We start from the raw sequence: 17,336 nt of genomic DNA, 5'->3' as shown, positions 1-17,336 counted from the left end.
TTTCCAGGGACAATAGCAGGATCTCGGTTTAAATAAATCAGATGTAGATATTTGCATTTTACATGCCTTTTACATTCCCACCCAATGTTTTGCGGACCTGGTAATCTATCTAGAGCAAACAAAATCTGGAGTTTGGTACTAGCGTTGTTAAATGTTCTCTTTGAAACTCAGAGCAGTCATTCAGCCGAAGACTTCTGAGAAAGGCATAGAATCATAGTGGGGAGGGGGGGGAAAGAAGAAAAAACCCCTCCTCACTCAAACCCATAGCGTACACACAGACTAAACTTAGATTCATCATATTCTGTCACTGGGTGCATGAAGAGGAGAGCTTCACTTGAGCGTGGATTAAGGTCTGGACCTCCTGGCTTTACTTCATCAGCTTGAGCAAAGCCCCTTCTCAGGGGTGTCTCGTGGAGGCAAAGGTCTTCCTGAGGGCAAGCCTGACTTCTTTGTTTCTAAGGCAATATATGAGAGGATTCAGTAGTGGCACAACTACCGTGTACAAGACTGCTATAGACTTGTTCGCACTGTAGGTGTACATGACCTTAGGACGGGCATAAGTGAAAAGAGTGGTGGAGTAGAACAATATCACTACAGTCAAATGAGAAGTGCAGGTGGAAAAGGCCTTTTGCCTCCCCTGAGAAGGGACCTTCAACACGGTGAATATGATGTAAATATAGGAGGCGACCACAGTACACACAGGCACCACGATGACGATCAGAGCCAAGATGAAGTCCACTAGCTCAGCTGAAGAAGAATCACTGCAGGAGATGTTCAATAGGGGTGAAATATCGCAGAAATAGTGATTGATTTTGTCTACATCACAGAATGAGAGATGGGCGATAAAGCTCAGCTTGATGGAAGAAGTGATCAAGCCACACAGCCAACAGGCAGCTGTCAGCTGAGCACAGAACCGATGATTCATGATGAGTGGGTATCGGAGAGGTTTGCATACGGCCAAGAAGCGGTCGTAGGCCATCACAGCTAATAGAATGGACTCAGTACCAATAAAAGTCACAAAGAAATACAACTGTGCCATACAACCCTGGAACGAGATGTGTTTGTCTTGAGAGAAGAAATCTATGAGCATCTTTGGCTCAATGACAGAAACGTACCAGATCTCTAAGAAAGACAGATTTCCTAAGAAGAAATACATGGGTTTTTGCAGACTGTCGTTAGTTCTGATGATTAGAATGATAATGAAGTTTTCCAATACAGTGAATGAATAAGCCAGAAGTAAAACAGAGAAGAGGAGCAGCTGCAGTTCAGCAGTGGAGGAAAAACCCAGGAGAATGAAATACATGACACTGGTTTCATTCCTCCCACCCATTCTGTATGGGGAAAGAAGAACCTTTTCCACCTGTAATAAATGAAACCTAACCAAACAGGCTTAAATTCATAGCACTATATTACACCTCCACTTAAGACATTGTAAAAGTTCAGATGCATCATTGCTGCATTTCTAGAAATCCTGTGAAATTCATCTACTCAATTCAGAATATTTCATTGTAAATGTGTAAGCATGCTTTTTACTTTAGATTTCATATCAATAGATAAGCACTAACAGTATTATCACATTTAAAACACAGGTCTAAACTAAGCAAGATTAAACTTGTTATCATATTGTCCATCTAATTTAAAGCAATGTTAGGTTATGAGCTTATAGATGAGCATTTACTTTGCCAATATTTTAGTTTCTACATCCGTAACATTCTAAAGTTATACCATGTATATCCCATGAACTGTGAGGGAAATGTGAAGCACCATAAGAATTTATTCAATCTGATCTTAAAGACCCCCAAACGTCTCTGAAGGGGCCCATTAGAGGTTTCTATGGCTAGCTTTGAGGAGACTTATATCTACATAAAGCTTATTGAGATACAAAGGTACACATAACATCCCAGATAGAGCATAATTGCAAGCTAATTGTAGAATCATAGAATGCTTTGGGTTGGAAGGGACCTTAAAGATCATCTAGTTCCAACCCCCCCGCCATGGATCACCTTCCACTGGATCCAGTTGCTCCAAGCCCCATCCAACCTGGCTTTGAACACCTCCAGGGATGGGGCAGCCACCACTTCTCTGGGCAACCTGGGCCAGGGCCTCCCGACCCTCACTGGAAAACATTTCTTTCCAAGATCTCATCTCAATCTCCCCTCTTTCAGCTGAAAACCATCCCCCCTCGTCCTATCCCTGCGCTCCCCCAACAAGAGCCCCTCCCCAGCTTTCCTGTCACCCCTTTCAGTACTGGAAGCTGCTCTAAGTTCTCCCTGAAGCCTTCTTCTCTTCTCTTCTCTTCTCTTCGCTTCTCTTCTCTTCTCTTCTCTTCTCTTCTCTTCTCTTCTCTTCTCTTCTCTTCTCTTCTCTTCTCTTCTCTTCTCTTCTCTGTCTGGTTTGTTTATAGCTGACTCAGATTTTTCTTTATAAAATAAGAACGCTTCAGCCAGTGGGATTAAACCCAAAACTGTTCTCAGCCTTCTGTAGTAGGAATTCAGAGTAGAATCCATCAACTTAGTTGATCCTGGAGAACATGATCAATAGGCAACAGAGGAAGCGTAGGCTGTTGTGTCAGTTGCATGATTTATACTGGCACAGATAGATCAATCACTTTATTTACATTCAGTGTCTCATGAGATCTAACCTAGAAATTACAGATTGCCTCCCAGTGGAAGCAATCACAGAAAGAGGAGGTATCCTATTGTTTCCTCTGCGATTCCATGCAGAGTAGAAGTAGGAAACTATGAATATGACTAAGACTTTTTTCTGTGGCAGTGAACAAAGAAATAACCCCAGCTAATGTCTACTGATAGGGCAGAGGGAAAAAACACCAAAAAACCAATCCAATAAGCCCTGAAGCAAAGACTATTGTAGTTATTCACCAGAGGCTGAATTCGAAAAAGATTTTAGTCCTCTAAATCTGAATCCAGAGCCTTAGCTGGTCGTCAGTTATGGAGTAAGTAATTTCTCCTATGGTGCAGTTACTTCTACAACCTTCAGGTCTATGAATGGCCAAGTTCTGTATTTGCTGACTAGAACAGTACATTACAAATATCACGTTGATTCCTCCAACAGCATGAAATACCTCTGTTAGAGAGACAACATCCGTTTCTCGAGTTGCTTGATCTGCCTCCGTGGGTGACACTGATACACAGAAACTGTATTCAATACATGTGTGCCTGGTTTAAGAACTCAATCAACTGCAATAATTATCAACTAGAACTTCAGCTTCAAAATGGGGTTTATGTATATATTTACATTTAGGTTTATGCTAGATTACGGGATTCATTTGTCCCAGTTTAAACTCCCAATATGTAAGTATTTAAGACTGAGTTCAGCAACCTAAACACAGCAGTCTAGTGCTATTTGGGGTGTTCTCAATTCTCACTGGCTTCAACTTAAAGGAGTCTGAAACAGTAGAGACAGAGGAGTCCAGAAGCTAGTTTCAGTAGGCAGTTCATTTATTTGCTCAGCTATTTGGTAGCTATTTGGATTCTCTTCATTGTACTGAGTTGGATTGTGCCCATACAACCTCAAAAAAACCCCTCAGCACACACATAAACATGCACATTACAGGTATTTGCATCTACACTGTGGACCCCTCAAATTAGGTTGGACTAATCCTGCTCCTGTCATCTAAGATGCGATGAAAGCCCTGGACCAGGTACTTATACGCAGGTGTCTAGTGGCATTCTAGATGCCCTATTGTAGCCCAATAACCTCTAATGGGCTGGAAAATACTCTGCAAGACCTACAGAAGATGATGCCTTTAAGAAGCAGCAGCTGGAAACCAAAAAGGATGCTGTAAAGCATGTAGCATATGTGCAGGACTAGGGCAAAGGAAACCTTGCATGGAAATAGAGAATTTTCAGAATGCAAAATACAAAGTTCTGTACCTAAGCCAAAATAATTACACAACTCAGGCTGGGAATAGTATCGCAGTATAGTTAGGGTTGGATAAGACCTTAAAGATCATCCAGTTCCATGAGCAGGGACATGCCATGAGCAGGGACATCCCACTGGCTCAGGCTGCCCAAGGCCCATCCAACCTGGCCTTGAACACCTTCAGGGGTGGGGCAGCCACACCCTCCCTGGGCAGCCTGTTCCAGGGCCTCACCACTCTCATAGTGAAGAAATTCTTCCTAGTGTCCAGTCTAAATCTGCCCCTCTCCAGTTTATACCCATTCCCTCTCATCCTATCCCCACAAGCCTTCATGAACAGTCCCTCTCCAGCTTTCCTGTAGCCCCTTCAGGTACTGGAAGGTCACAATAAGATCTCCTTGGAGCCTTCTCCACACTGAACAGGCCCAACTCTCTCAGCCTGTCCTCGGTGGAAAGGTGCTCCAGCCCTCTGATCATCTTTGTAGTCTCCTCTGGACCCAACAGCTCCATCTCCTTCTTATCTTGAAGATTCCAGAACTGGACACAGGACTGCAGATGAGGTCTCACAAGAGAGGAATAGAAGGGCAGAATCTCCTCCCTCACCCTGTTGGCCATGCTTCTTTTGATGCAGCCCAGGACATGATTGGCCTTCTGGGCTGTGAGAGCACGTTGCGGCTCGCATTGAGCTTCTCATCCCTCAGTATCCCCAAGTCCTTCTCTGCAGGGCTGCTCTCAATCACATCATCCCCCATTGTGTACTGGAATTGGGGATTACCCCAACCCAGGTGCAGAACCTTACACTCGGCCTTGTTGAACCGCATATGGTTCTCACAGCCCCACTTCTCCAGCCTGTCCAGGTCCCTCTGGATGACATCCTGTCCTTTCGGTGTGGCAACTACACCACTCAGCTTGGTGTTATCTGCAAACTTGCTGAGGGTGCACTCAATCTCGCTGTCAATATCATTGATATAGATATTAGACAGCACCAATTCCACTACGGACCTCTGAGGGACACGACTTGTCACGGATCTCCATCTAGACTTTGAGCCATTGACCATTATTCTCTGAATACGACCATCCAACCAGTTTCTTATCCACATTACCGTCCACTCATCAAATCCATCTCTCTCCAATTTAGAGAGAAGGACGTTGTGGGGGACTGTGTCAAAGGCTTTACGGAAGCCTAGATAGATCACATCCGTTGGTTTACCCATGTCCACTGCTGCGGTTACCCCATCATAGAAAGCCACCAAGTTGGTCAGACAGGACTTGCCCTTGGTGAAGCCATGCTGGCTGCCATTAATCACCTCCCTGCCCAACACATCGAGTCCATCATGACAGCCTTGATGAAAAAAAACCAGAGAGTTATGATGGATTCCAAACCAAATAGCGAGCAGTAGTCACTCATACTGTAAATAAGGCAAATTGTATTCAAGGATGTAAAGATCCTCCATCATGCAGAGCTCACGTACTGTGTTCAGTATTGAGCACCCTGGCTCAGGATGGGCTGAGAGAAACTGGAGAGAGTCCAGCAGAGATCTACCAGTATGGCCAACAGTAGTCTGGTGTACAGACACTAAGAATAGGGCTGCTCTTGTTTAATCTGATGAAGAGAAGGCTAAGAGCAGCCTGCAGCAACTCAAAGGGGAATGACCTGGATTATAAAGGATTTGGGTTCATCTTATTGTTTACACAGTCATTTCAAGAGGCACTAAGCACCCATGACTCTGCAACTAATCCAGGTCCTAGAAATTCCTTGACACTGCTGAAAGCTTTGACATCTTCTGCTCCCACTTGGGTGTTTAAACTTGGAGTCAAATTCCATTCATAGTTGGGTGAGATGAATACGAAACATCTGGGCTGGGTTGCAACCCTATTATTTGTCTGCTTATCTAAAGGTAATCAAGAAGTTGAACTTGTCCTTCAAGTGGCGTTTTCATAGTTGTTAAACACAGATTGTCAATCAGAAATTAGAGAATGGTTCTACTGAACTGAACTCACACTGGGTTGAGTGTATCTTCATAGAATCACAGAACCATAGAATCACAGAATCATAGAATCACAGAATCATAGAATAGTTTGGGGTGGAAGGGACCTTATAACCCATCCAGTTCCAAACTCCTTCTATGGGCAGGGACATCTCCCACTGGATCAGGTTGCTCAAAGCCCCATCCAACCTGGCCTTGAACCCCTCCAGGGATGGGGCAGCCACCATTCTCTGGGCAACCTGGGCCAGGGCCTCCCCCACCCTCACAGGAAAACATTTATTCCTAGTTTGTATTGCTATTCTGGATCTCTCTGTGTTGCACTATGAAGTGCTGTTCGCCTGACTGTCCCTGTTTAAAGTCTACATTTGCTATTTAGCAAATGCAGGTTAGGATTCTTCTGCAATGGAAAACTGGTTCTTTCCTCAAACAAAACAGATCGGTGGTCCTGTGGTTCCGATCAATCTAGAGCCAGTTTGAGCTGGTGGCAAAGATGAAACATCTCCTCCCTCTTGCTCTGTCCACATGGCCAAATACTTTGAAACTATTGCACCAGCCTTGACATTTTTACTTGCCACATTTCATCTGTTGTCCATCCCTCACGTGCAGCATAGAAACTCAGTACCATCTAAAAGCATAAACATTACAAGCTGTAAGGTAATTCTTGGCTGTGTTATAAACAATGTGAACCTTCAGATTAGCTTTTAAAGCTATTACAGTATTTCCAGCTCAGTGCAGGGCCACAGGAAGGCAACAGCATCCCAGGACCTTGTGTTTGGAGATGCAGGAATCTTGCTTGTAACTGAATGAGGCATCAGCGTAGTTGAGTCTGAAGTCTTTAAACAACAGTGTCATTCTAAATAAATAAAGAAACAAGTAAATAAACAAGTAAATAAAAAAGAAGCCCTTAAAAGCAGCATAGATTAAGATCACATTGATGCTGTGGAACAGAGATGTGGCGTGTTGCAGAGAAAACAAACTTGCAGAAACCCTGGGTGAACAGATGCAAAAGCCTTTGGAGTTGGCCACAAGCAAAGGATTGCTCATTGCTCTGAGCAACCTCATCGAAAGGGGCCTGGCCGTGAATGCTATCAGCATCTGACACTGATATTATTAGCAAAATGGCCACAGATCACTCTCTTGAGTAAATTAATTCAGTAGTGCCCATGTTGAGAAAGGCAGCAGAGGTGCAGCCACTGACTTTAACAATACACAGAAATCCCGAGTGACTGTGAGTTCATTCATACTCAAATGATACACAGTGAATGCAAATGATACACAGTGAATGCAGCAGAATTTGTAAGAACAGAAATTAATGAAAATGTTCTACAAATTTTTTTTTTTTAAAAAAGGTTACTTTCTTATCAGGGACCGTGATTTAAAGTCTTCAATTTATTTAGAATATTTATTTCAACATTTCTTAAGAAGTTGGGCTTCTTCCACTCCACTCTGAGCACTTTCTTTCCTTCTGCTGTTACTCCCTTCCAGGAGGATCGATATAGGTTCCTAAGTACAAGCTTCTCATAGAAGATGAAATACTGTGGGGTTCCTGAGCCCTCCCCTTTCGGATGTGCAGGTATGGTACAGGAACTACAGAAAAGTATCTTCATTTTAGCATCATGTTTGGAGATGGAGCAGAATTAACCAAGATATTTAAAACATTAGGCGTGTACCTATTGTTACGCACATGGGTCTCCCCTCAGCTGTCAGATATTGCCTGGAACTGGATTCCATCCTTTTAACAAAACATTTCAGTTGTCTTTCCAAAGCCACTAATGTATGAAGCTCGACATGAGCCACCAATGTCCGCCCACAGCCCAGAAGGCCAACCGTGTCCTGGGCTGCATCAAAGAAATGTGACCAACAAGGTGAGGGAGGGGATTCTGTCCATCTATTCCTCTCTTGTGAGACCTCATCTGGAGGATTGTGTCCAGCTCTAGAATCCTCAACATGAGAAGGAGATGGAGCTGTTGGAACAGGTCCAGAGAAGGCTACAAAGATGATCCAAGGGCTGGAGCACCTCCTAAATGAGGACAGGCTAAGAGAGTTGGGCTTTTTCAGCCTGGAGAAGAGAAGGCTCCGAGGAGAACTTATCTCCACCTTCCAGTACCTGAAGGGGCTACAGGAAAGCTGGAGAGGGACTGTTCACAAAGTCTTGTAGTGATGGGACAAGGGGAAATGGGTATAAACTGGAGAGGGGCAGATTTAGACTAGACATAGGGAGGAATTTCTTCACCATAGGGGTCGTGAGGCACTGGCACAGATTGCCCATGGAAGTTGTGTCTGCCCCATCCCTGGAGGGGTTCAAGGCCGGGTTGGATAGAGCGTTGGGCAGCCTGAGCCAGTGGGAGGTGTCTCTGCCCATGGCACGGGGTGGAATTAGGCCATCTTTAAGGTACCTTCCCCCTCAAACCCTTCTATGATTCTATGATATCCCGGTCTTTCAGTCCCTTCAGTCAAATCAGTAACGTCATTGTGCATAAGCATTTATCAGATAATAGAGATCATTTCATAGAATCACAAAATCATGGAATGCTTTGAGTTAGAAGGGATTTTAAAGATCATCCAGTTCCACCTGCCCTGCCATGGGCAGGGACACCTCCCACTGGATCAGGTTGCTCAAAGTCCCATCCAACCTGGCCTTGAACACCTCCAGGGATGGGGCAGCCACCACTGCTCTGGGCAAGGTAATAGGTAATATTTGAAGGTAATAGGTAGAAAGGTGATTTCTTCTTGAATTACCAGCATTTCAATGATTGCAGCTCAAAGTACAACATAAGTCTTACACCCTTTCCTTCTAGCTCTCATCTTTACTCTGTCTGTAGAGAACTGCCTTAAAGGTGGACAGCAATGGACTGAGACACCTTGGGGCAGTCCGTCTAACACAAGGCTTTTTTCAAAGCCCCTTTAATCTCCTGGTTCCTCAGACAGTAAATGAAGGGGTTGAGCATGGGAGTGTTATCGTGAAAAGAACCACCCAAGGAACCGACCCCAAAGAATCGCCCCCAAAAAACTGCCCTAAAGAACTGCCCCCAAAGAACCGTAGATGGAGGGGCGGGGGGACAGGGCACTAACTTGAAAGATAGGAAAGAGAAAATACACATATGCATCTACAAAAAGAGAGTATGAAGAGGAGGGTGAAGCCCTGGTCTCAGGAAAGTGGAAGCAAAGCAACAGAACGTGGGTATCTGAATGTGATGTTGGACTTTGGGTCTGCTAACAGTGTGGGTAGGAGAGCTGAGGAGCATGTGATGTTTTAATTGAAGGCACTTTTGAGGGATGGTATGGAAATGAACAGCATCAGCCCCCTCTACACCTATTTTGTTATGGCTGAGTCTCTTCTTTCTGCACTGCCAACCCTGTGCCTTTCAACATCATCCACCAAAGTGACCAGCCGGTCGGTAAAAATGCTTCTGACCCATTTGATCAGGTTGATCCCACCCCTTTCACAGAGTCCTTGATTGTCAAAGTTGCTCCCACACCATCAAAGCTGAATCACTGTTAATGGCAGCTGCACCGCCAGGTATTGACTCACAAATATTTCAAGTTGGTATTTTTTTGAAATTCCAAAGTTTTTTACCAGAATTAGAGTAACCCTACAGAGGAGGACTTGGTGGTGCTCATTGGTGGGAAGCTCAACATGAGCTGGCAATGCACAATCACAGTTTGGAAGTTCAGCAGTGTCCTGGGCTGCATCAAAACAAGCGTGGCCAACACAGCAAGGGAGGGGTTTCTGCCCCTCTACTCAGCTCTCGTGAGACCTCATCTGGAGGATTGTGTCCAGTTCTGGAATCCTCAACATGAGAAGGAGATGGAGCTGTTGAAACAGGTCCAGAGGAGGCTACAAAGATGATCCGAGGGCTGGAGCACCTTCCATACAAGGACAGGCTGAGAGAGTTGGGCTTGTTCAGCCTGGAGAAGAGGAGGCTCCGAGGAGATCTTATAGACACCTTCCAGTACCTGAAGGGGGTGTACAACAAGGCTGGGGAGGGGCTTTTTAAAAGGCATGTAGTGATAGGACTAGGGGAAATAGCTATAAATTGGAGAGGGGCAGATTTAGACTAGACATAAGGAGGAAATTCTTCACCATGAGGGTGGTGAGGCCCTGGCCCAGCTGCCCAGAGGAGTCATGGATGCCCCATTCCTGAAGGTGTTCAAGGCCAGGTTGGATGGGTCTCTGAGCAACTGGATCCAGTAGAAGGTGTCCCTGCCCATGGCACGGGGATTGGAACTGGATGATCTTTACGGTGCCTTCCATCCCAAACCATTCTATGATTCTATGATTTTGAATCACTTCAAGCAGCTGTAAAGTTGAATTCAAACATATTATCTTCATGCTATGGCAGATTGTGTTGTGATAAGCTTATCTATCACAGAGAAAAAGCTCCCATCCTGTTAGAAATACTCATGCAAGCAGGAACACAAACACATGGAACCAGAATTCAGCTGTATATTACTTTTCATAGAGAGCAATTCAGACACAAGATTGCAATCACCCATCAATGCTTGATGGTTGGAACCTGAATTTCAGTGGTTTCACTCATTCCTAAGAAAAAAATATTAAAGGCAAAATTGAAAAAGTATAGTTTAAAAAAATGAAAAGCACAGGACGAATAAATCATTCAGTTCACTCTCATTTGACCCAATTTCTCTTGGGATGTTTACAGGGAGAATGTCTCTACCTGAAGTGGCCATGTTCCAACACATAGAAGAAAGACACTGCCAGAGTCAGAGTTTGTGTCCTATGTCAGACATTTAATACACAGTTGGATTAATTATGGCTTTAAAATTCTTGTGCCTTTTGAAAAAATTCTATATACAGCTCAGACAGTAAGTGCCTAAATCTGGTTAATTGAATCCACATCTTCACCTGATCTAATTCTCCTTGGTTTCTTTAAACCTCCTGCTTTCATCCGTGCCATTGACCATCTATAACCACAAAAGACTCTTGAAAACAAGACCTGAAGTCCCTCGATGACCCTTGTTCTCCCTTCTAAATATCTCTGTAGTGAATTGGACACTGTGGTCATTCCCATCTTTAGTGAAGGGGCTAAAAGAAGCCTTTCCCTTTGAACTGTTTTTTCAGAGATCCTTTCACCTCCTGGTTTCGGAGGGCGTAGATGAAAGGGTTTAGCATGGGGATGACAATAGTATAGAGGACAGAGATGGTGTTGTTTTTGTCAGGTGAAGATGTGACCCCAGGCTGAGCATACATGAAGAAAACAGACCCAAAAAACAAGCTGACGGCCAGCATGTGAGAAGAGCAAGTGGAGAAGGCCTTGCGCCTGCTCTCAGCTGAAGGCATTTGGATAATAATGAGGACAATATAACCATAGGAGATAAAAACCACCAAGGCAGTGCCCACAATAATTGATCCACACAGAGCCAGCATGACTATTTCATTGACAAACACGTCTGAGCAGGAGGCATGCATCACTGCAGGAACATCACAGAAGAAGTGGTTTATTTCTTGGTGCCCACAAAAGGACAAACTGAATGTAAAGCCTGTCTGAATGGTGCAGTTGATGCAGCCTGACAGATAAGAGCCCATCACCATGAAAATGCAAAACCTTTTATTCATAATGATTGTGTACAGCAGTGGAGAGCAAATGGCACAGAAGCGATCATAAGCCATCACAGCGAGGAAGAAGGCTTCCGTTGTGCCAAAGAGAGAGAAGAAGAACATTTGAGATGCACAGCCATTGTAGGAAATGAGTCCTCTACCGAGTGAGAAGGTCAGTGCTGCTTTGGGAGTGATGACAGAGGAATAGCAGATGTCCAAGATGGACAAGTTCTGTAGGAAAAAGTACATGGGAGTGTGCAGGTTGGAGTCTGTTCTAATGATGAGAATCATGCAGCCATTTCCTACCACAGTGACAACATACATTATTGAGAAGAGAAACGAAAGAAGCAGTTGCGATCCTGGATGAGATTTGAACCCAACTAGCATGAACTCAGTTATCTTGGTGTGGTTTTCCATGTTTCCTTTCATATCACGTTCACGTAAGAAATTAGGTTGCAGTGGATTTCAGCACTTTTCCTGGAGAAGCAATCAGAGGAATAAGGTGCTTTTGTGTACAGAGAACCTCACTTGAGGCGCTCAAGGTCACACATCTGGTCAAAGCCAATTGTCTACAGTTTCTTCTATCATTATGTCTTCCTTTATCGTCAAAAGAAAGAACAAGCTGCACCCACAGTGTGAAACTTCGAGTGTACCTGTTTGAAACATGGAGGGAAAACAGTCCCTTAGAGGTATCTATCTTCATCAGAAAGTGAATCAACCTAGCAAGAAAATGAGAAGAAAAAAGAGATACCTTTATCCATAAAAATAAAAGGAAAATGTCACCATTGTACATCAGTGCGGTCAATTGTTTAATGGATGAGTAGTCTGGTCTGACCTAATTGTACTTCTTTTTGAATCTTTATTTTTATTCTGGTTTTATGTTTAACCATCAATGATTTAAATGTAACAGATACAAACTTATGAAAAAGTTTCATAATAAACAAACATCTTTTCAGTGGAAAAATGTCCTGTATGGAATGAGAGTATTGTGGAAATAACAACTGCTACTGCTTTAAGGAAATGGCTTTTTTAAACAGACCAACAGAAACCTAAGCTAAGAGCAAGGCTGCTGGCATTGTTTTTATGGCAATGAGAGGGGCACGAGATTTTTGATTCGCTTGAGGTCTGAGGTCTCTGGAATTGTCTGTCTCCCTGTTGATCAAACAGAAAATTTACAATGACTAATGTAGACCCCTTAAATATTGGGTTATTGTTAATCGACTTGCTGTCCGGAAGATCTAACTGCATTCACAAACCCTGATTATTCTCAGTGCTGTGGAATCAGAATAAAGATATAAACTATTTTTTAGCCAATTCTGTTGCTTAACTCAGCAAAGTGAAGCTCAGTCTTCACACAAGGCAATACGCTTACCTTGTAATAGTGTGATCAAAGCCAACGGCAGGTTTTGGTATTCAGATTTCTTGAACAAATTGCCAAAAACATTGAGCGTTTTTTGTACTCGACTGATTTTTTGATAGTCCTGAGCAATCCATGTGTCAGTGGCCTCTCATCTTGCTGGCTGTGCGGGCATTCTCCTCAGGTGTTGCTCGCATCGACTTTAATACATCTGCATAGGTACACTGGGGACTCATCTTCCAGAGTCGTAGATCTTCATAGAAGGCATCTGAATCTCAGATGAGGCATTTTTCCCTTGTGACATTTCTTTGCCTACAAAATAAGAAAAACCAAGAAGAAATGCCAAACAATACCCTTCTATGACAAGATGAGCCCCTTACTGGACATAGTCTTCTTGGACTTCAGTAAAGCCTTTGACACAGTGTCTCACAGCATTCTGCTTAGGAAACTTGGCTGCCTCTGGCCTGGACAGGCGCACCCTCTCCTGGGTGGAAAACTGACTGGATGGCCAGGTCCAAAGAGTTGTGGTAAACGGAGTTAACTGCAGCTGGAGTCCCGTCACCAGTGGTGTCCCCCAGGGTTCAGTGCCGAGTCCAGTCCTGTTCAGTATATTTATCAATGACCTGGATGAAGGCATTGAGTGCACCCTTAGCAAGTTTGCAGACAACACTAAGCTGGGAGGAAGTGTCCGTCGGCTTGAGGGTAGGGAGGCTCCAAAGGGATCTGAACAGGGTGGACCGCTGCGCTGAGACCAATGGCAGGAGGTTCAACAAGGCCAAATGCCGGGTCCTGCACTTGGGGCACAACAACCCTATGCAGTACTACAGACTAGGGGAAGAGTGGCTGGAGAGCTGCCTGGAGGAGAAGGGCCTGGGGGTGTTGGTTGACAGCTGACTGACCATGAGGCAGCAGTGGCCCAGGTGGCCAAGAAGGCCAATGGCATCTTGGCTTGGATCAGAAACGCTGTGACCAGCAGGGCCAGAGAGGGGATTCTGCCCCTGAACTCGGCACTGGTGAGACCACACCTCGAGTACTGTGTTCATTTCTGGGCCCCTCTCAAAAACAAGGATGTTGAGGCTCTGGAGTGTGTCCAGAGAAGAGCAACGAAGCTGGAGAAGGGGCTGGAGAACAAGGGTTACGAGGAGCAGCTGGGATTGTTTATCCTGGAGAAGAGAAGGCTGAGGGGAGACCTTATTGCTCTCTACAACTGCCTGAAAGGAGGTTGTGGAGAGGAGGGAGCTGGGCTCTTCTCCCAAGTGGCAGGGGACAGGACAAGGGGGAACGGTCTCAAGCTGCTCCAGGGGAGGGTCAGACTGGATATCAGGGAAAAAAAATTCACAGAAAGGGTCATTGGGCAGTGGAACAGGCTGCCCAGGGAGGTGGTTAAAGATAAATGTTAAAGATAAATAGAATAAGTATCCTCTGGGGGTGATAAACCATGTCTATGAATAGTAAAGGAGCCCAGGGTAGTTTGCTTATATGTCTAATTAGACATTAGATTTAGATGTCTAATTTGTAGGAAGTATTGGAGGAATCCATGCTTATGGAGGGCTTCGTGGCTTTTGATCTGAAATGTAAAACTAAAGAAATACCAGATTTTGTTTTTCATTTCTCTCCTTTCCCATGTTGTGATTCAAACACGCACACTCGTATTCTATCGTTCACCTATTTTCCCATCACAGTTTTTCTGCTAACATTTGGAATACAGCAGCACTTTACATTTCTTCTGATAGCTTCCTGGTATGGTTAACTTGGAGATCTTCTTAACACTTCTTCTTAAAATTGTGTTTTGCATGTTCAAAAAGTCTTGTTTGCATCAGTTGTAACCATGGCAACGATATACACAGAGCGCGGTTTCCAGCGAGTGTCTTACGGTCTCCTCCCTGTAAAGATGGGTGTGCAAAATCAGGAAAATCTGCCTGCTCGTACAGAGCATACGATGACAGGAGTATCTCAGTTCTGACTCAAACCTACATTTAACATGGTCATAGAGAGATGCAGTCAGCCAACAGGCTTTTATCTTGTTTTATTTGCTTGTGACAGTGAGTTAAACTTTTTGAATCACTGTGATGTCCTGAGCAAGGCGTAGATCTCAGAGGCATCTTCTTACCCAGAGGGACCTAGAACTGATAATCGTTTTTTCTCACAGATAATCAGCATTTGACTCAGGTGCATCAGCTGTGTCTCTCAACTCCTTCATATTTGGTGGGAAGACTCGGACTGCAGTCTGTGAGTCAGAGCTTAAGGTCACAACTCCTGCTGGAATACTGTTAGATCCAAGGCTCCTGCAGCCTGAAGGAAACAGGGAAGTGATCTACCCTGGCAGTTGCATCTGAATTTCTTCTTGGAGTGATTTATTTGGTGTGTCCTGGGTACAATAAGGTTATTCAGGTACCAGGGCCCTTGTGTCAACCAGCAACTGAGTCCAAGTCTCACTGTAATTATACCACAGGGGTTATTCCCATTGTACTCCTTCTATTGCTGTATTAGAAAAGTTGTCTCCTTCAGAGGGTGTTTCATTTTATCCTGTCAGTTGTCCGAATTGTTTCCTTTTCCACTGCCTGTTTCTTTCCAGGGACAGTAACAGGGTTTCGGTTTAAATAAATCAGATGTAGATATTTGCATTTTACATGCCTTTTACATTCCCACCCAATGTTTTGCGGACCTGGTAATCTATCTAGAGCAAACAAAATCTGGAGTTTGGTACTAGTGTAGTTAAATGTTCTCTTTAAAACTCAGAGCAGTCATTCAGCCGAAGACTTCTGAGAAAGGCATAGAATATTAGTGGGGAAAAACAAAAATAAGAAGAAAAAACCCCTCCCCACTCAAACCCATAGCGTACACACAGACCAAACTTATGTTCATCATGTTCTGTCACTGGGTGCATGAAGAGGAGAGCTTCACTTGAGCGTGGATTAAGGTCTGGACCTCCTGGCTTTACTTCATCAGCTTGAGCAAAGCCCCTTCTCAGGGGTGTCTCGTGGAGGCAAAGGTCTTCCTGAGGGCAAGCCTGACTTCTTTGTTTCTAAGGCAATATATGAGAGGATTCAGTAGTGGCACAACTATCGTGTACAAGACTGCTATAGACTTGTTCGCACTGTAGGTGTACATGACCTTAGGACGGGCATAAGTGAAAAGAGTGGTGGAGTAGAACAATATCACTACAGTCAAATGACAAGTGCAGGTGGAAAAGGCCTTTTGCCTCCCCTGAGAAGGGACCTTCAACACGGTGAATATGATGTAAATATAGGAGGTGACCACAGTACAAAGAGGCACCATGATGACCATCAGAGCCAAGATGAAGTCCACCAGCTCAGCTGAAGAAGAATCACTGCAGGAGATGTTCAATAGGGGTGAAATATCGCAGAAATAGTGATTGATTTTGTCTACATCACAGAATGAGAGACGGGCAATAAAGCTCAGCTTGATGGAAGAAGTGATCAAGCCACACACCCAACAGCCAGCTGTCAGCTGAGCACAGAACCGATGATTCATGATGAGTGGGTATCGGAGAGGTTTGCATACAGCCAAGAAGCGGTCGTAGGCCATCACAGCTAATAGAATGGACTCAGTACCAATAAAAGTCACACAGAAATACAACTGTGCCATACAACCCTGGAACGAGATGTGTTTGTCTTGAGAGAAGAAATCTATGAGCATCTTTGGCTCAATGACAGAAACGTACCAGATCTCTAAGAAAGACAGATTTCCTAAGAAGAAATACATGGGTTTTTGCAGACTGTCGTTAGTTCTGATGATTAGAATGATAATGAAGTTTTCCAATACAGTGAATGAATAAGCCAGAAGTAAAACAGAGAAGAGGAGCAGCTGCAGTTCAGCAGTGGAGGAAAAACCCAGGAGAATGAAATACATGACACTGGTTTCATTCCTCCCACCCATTCTGTATGGGGAAAGAAGAACCTTTTCCACCTGTAATAAATGAAACCTAACCAAGCAGCCTTAAATTCATAGCACTATATTACACCACCACTTAAGACATTGTAAAAGTTCAGATGCATCATTGCTGCATTTCTAGAAATCCTGTGAAATTCATCTACTCAATTCAGAATATTTCATTGGAAATGTGTAAGCATGCTTTTTACTTTAGATTTCATATCAATAGATAAGCACTAACAGTATTATCACATTTAAAACACAGGTCTAAACTAAGCAAGATTAAACTTGTTATCATATTGTCCATCTAATTTAAAGCAATGTTAGGTTATGAGCTTATAGATGAGCATTTACTTTGCCAATTTTTTAGTTTCTACATCCGTACAATTCTAAAGTTATACCACGTATATCCCATGAACCGTGAGGGAAATGTGAAGCACCATAAGAATTTATTCAATCCGATCTTAAAAACCCCCAAACGTCTCTGAAGGGGCCCATTAGAGGTTTCTATGGCTAGCTTTGAGGAGACTTATATCTACATAAATCTTATTGAGATACAAAGGTTCACATAACATCCGAGATAGAGCATGATTGCAAGCTAATTGTAGAATCATAGAATCACAGAATGCTTTGGGTTGGAAGGGACCTTAAAGATCAT

The 17,336-nt window shown here is 43.8% G+C and overlaps 3 protein-coding genes across 3 annotated transcripts; all 3 read right to left on the bottom strand.

Annotated features, from left to right (window-relative positions):
• Positions 1–397: 397 nt before the first annotated feature.
• Positions 398–1,330, bottom strand: LOC128854465 (olfactory receptor 6Y1-like). Its single transcript, XM_054088024.1, has one exon. The coding sequence runs from the start codon at positions 1,328–1,330 to the stop codon at positions 398–400; it is 933 nt and encodes a 310-aa protein (XP_053943999.1).
• A 9,584-nt stretch (positions 1,331–10,914) lies between these two features.
• On the bottom strand, positions 10,915–11,856 carry LOC128854569 (olfactory receptor 1019-like). The gene has a single exon (XM_054088562.1). The coding sequence runs from the start codon at positions 11,854–11,856 to the stop codon at positions 10,915–10,917; it is 942 nt and encodes a 313-aa protein (XP_053944537.1).
• A 3,895-nt stretch (positions 11,857–15,751) lies between these two features.
• On the bottom strand, positions 15,752–16,684 carry LOC104066503 (olfactory receptor 6Y1). Its single transcript, XM_009569114.2, has one exon. It carries the CDS (start codon positions 16,682–16,684, stop codon positions 15,752–15,754), a length of 933 nt encoding a protein of 310 aa, XP_009567409.2.
• Between the last annotated feature and the right edge of the window lie 652 nt (positions 16,685–17,336).

Source organism: Cuculus canorus, chromosome 25, assembly GCF_017976375.1.
Source record: "Cuculus canorus isolate bCucCan1 chromosome 25, bCucCan1.pri, whole genome shotgun sequence".
Taxonomy (NCBI): Eukaryota; Metazoa; Chordata; class Aves; order Cuculiformes; family Cuculidae; genus Cuculus; species Cuculus canorus.
The sequence above is the reverse complement of the archived record's forward strand: the minus strand, read 5'-3'. Positions and strand labels throughout refer to the sequence as shown.

Excerpts from the sequence above, each read along its gene's own strand:
- LOC128854569 (XM_054088562.1), bottom strand. The coding sequence starts at position 11,856 with ATGAAAGGAAACATGGAAAACCACACCAAGATAACTGAGTTCATGCTA.
- LOC128854465 (XM_054088024.1), bottom strand. The coding sequence starts at position 1,330 with ATGGGTGGGAGGAATGAAACCAGTGTCATGTATTTCATTCTCCTGGGT.
- LOC104066503 (XM_009569114.2), bottom strand. The coding sequence starts at position 16,684 with ATGGGTGGGAGGAATGAAACCAGTGTCATGTATTTCATTCTCCTGGGT.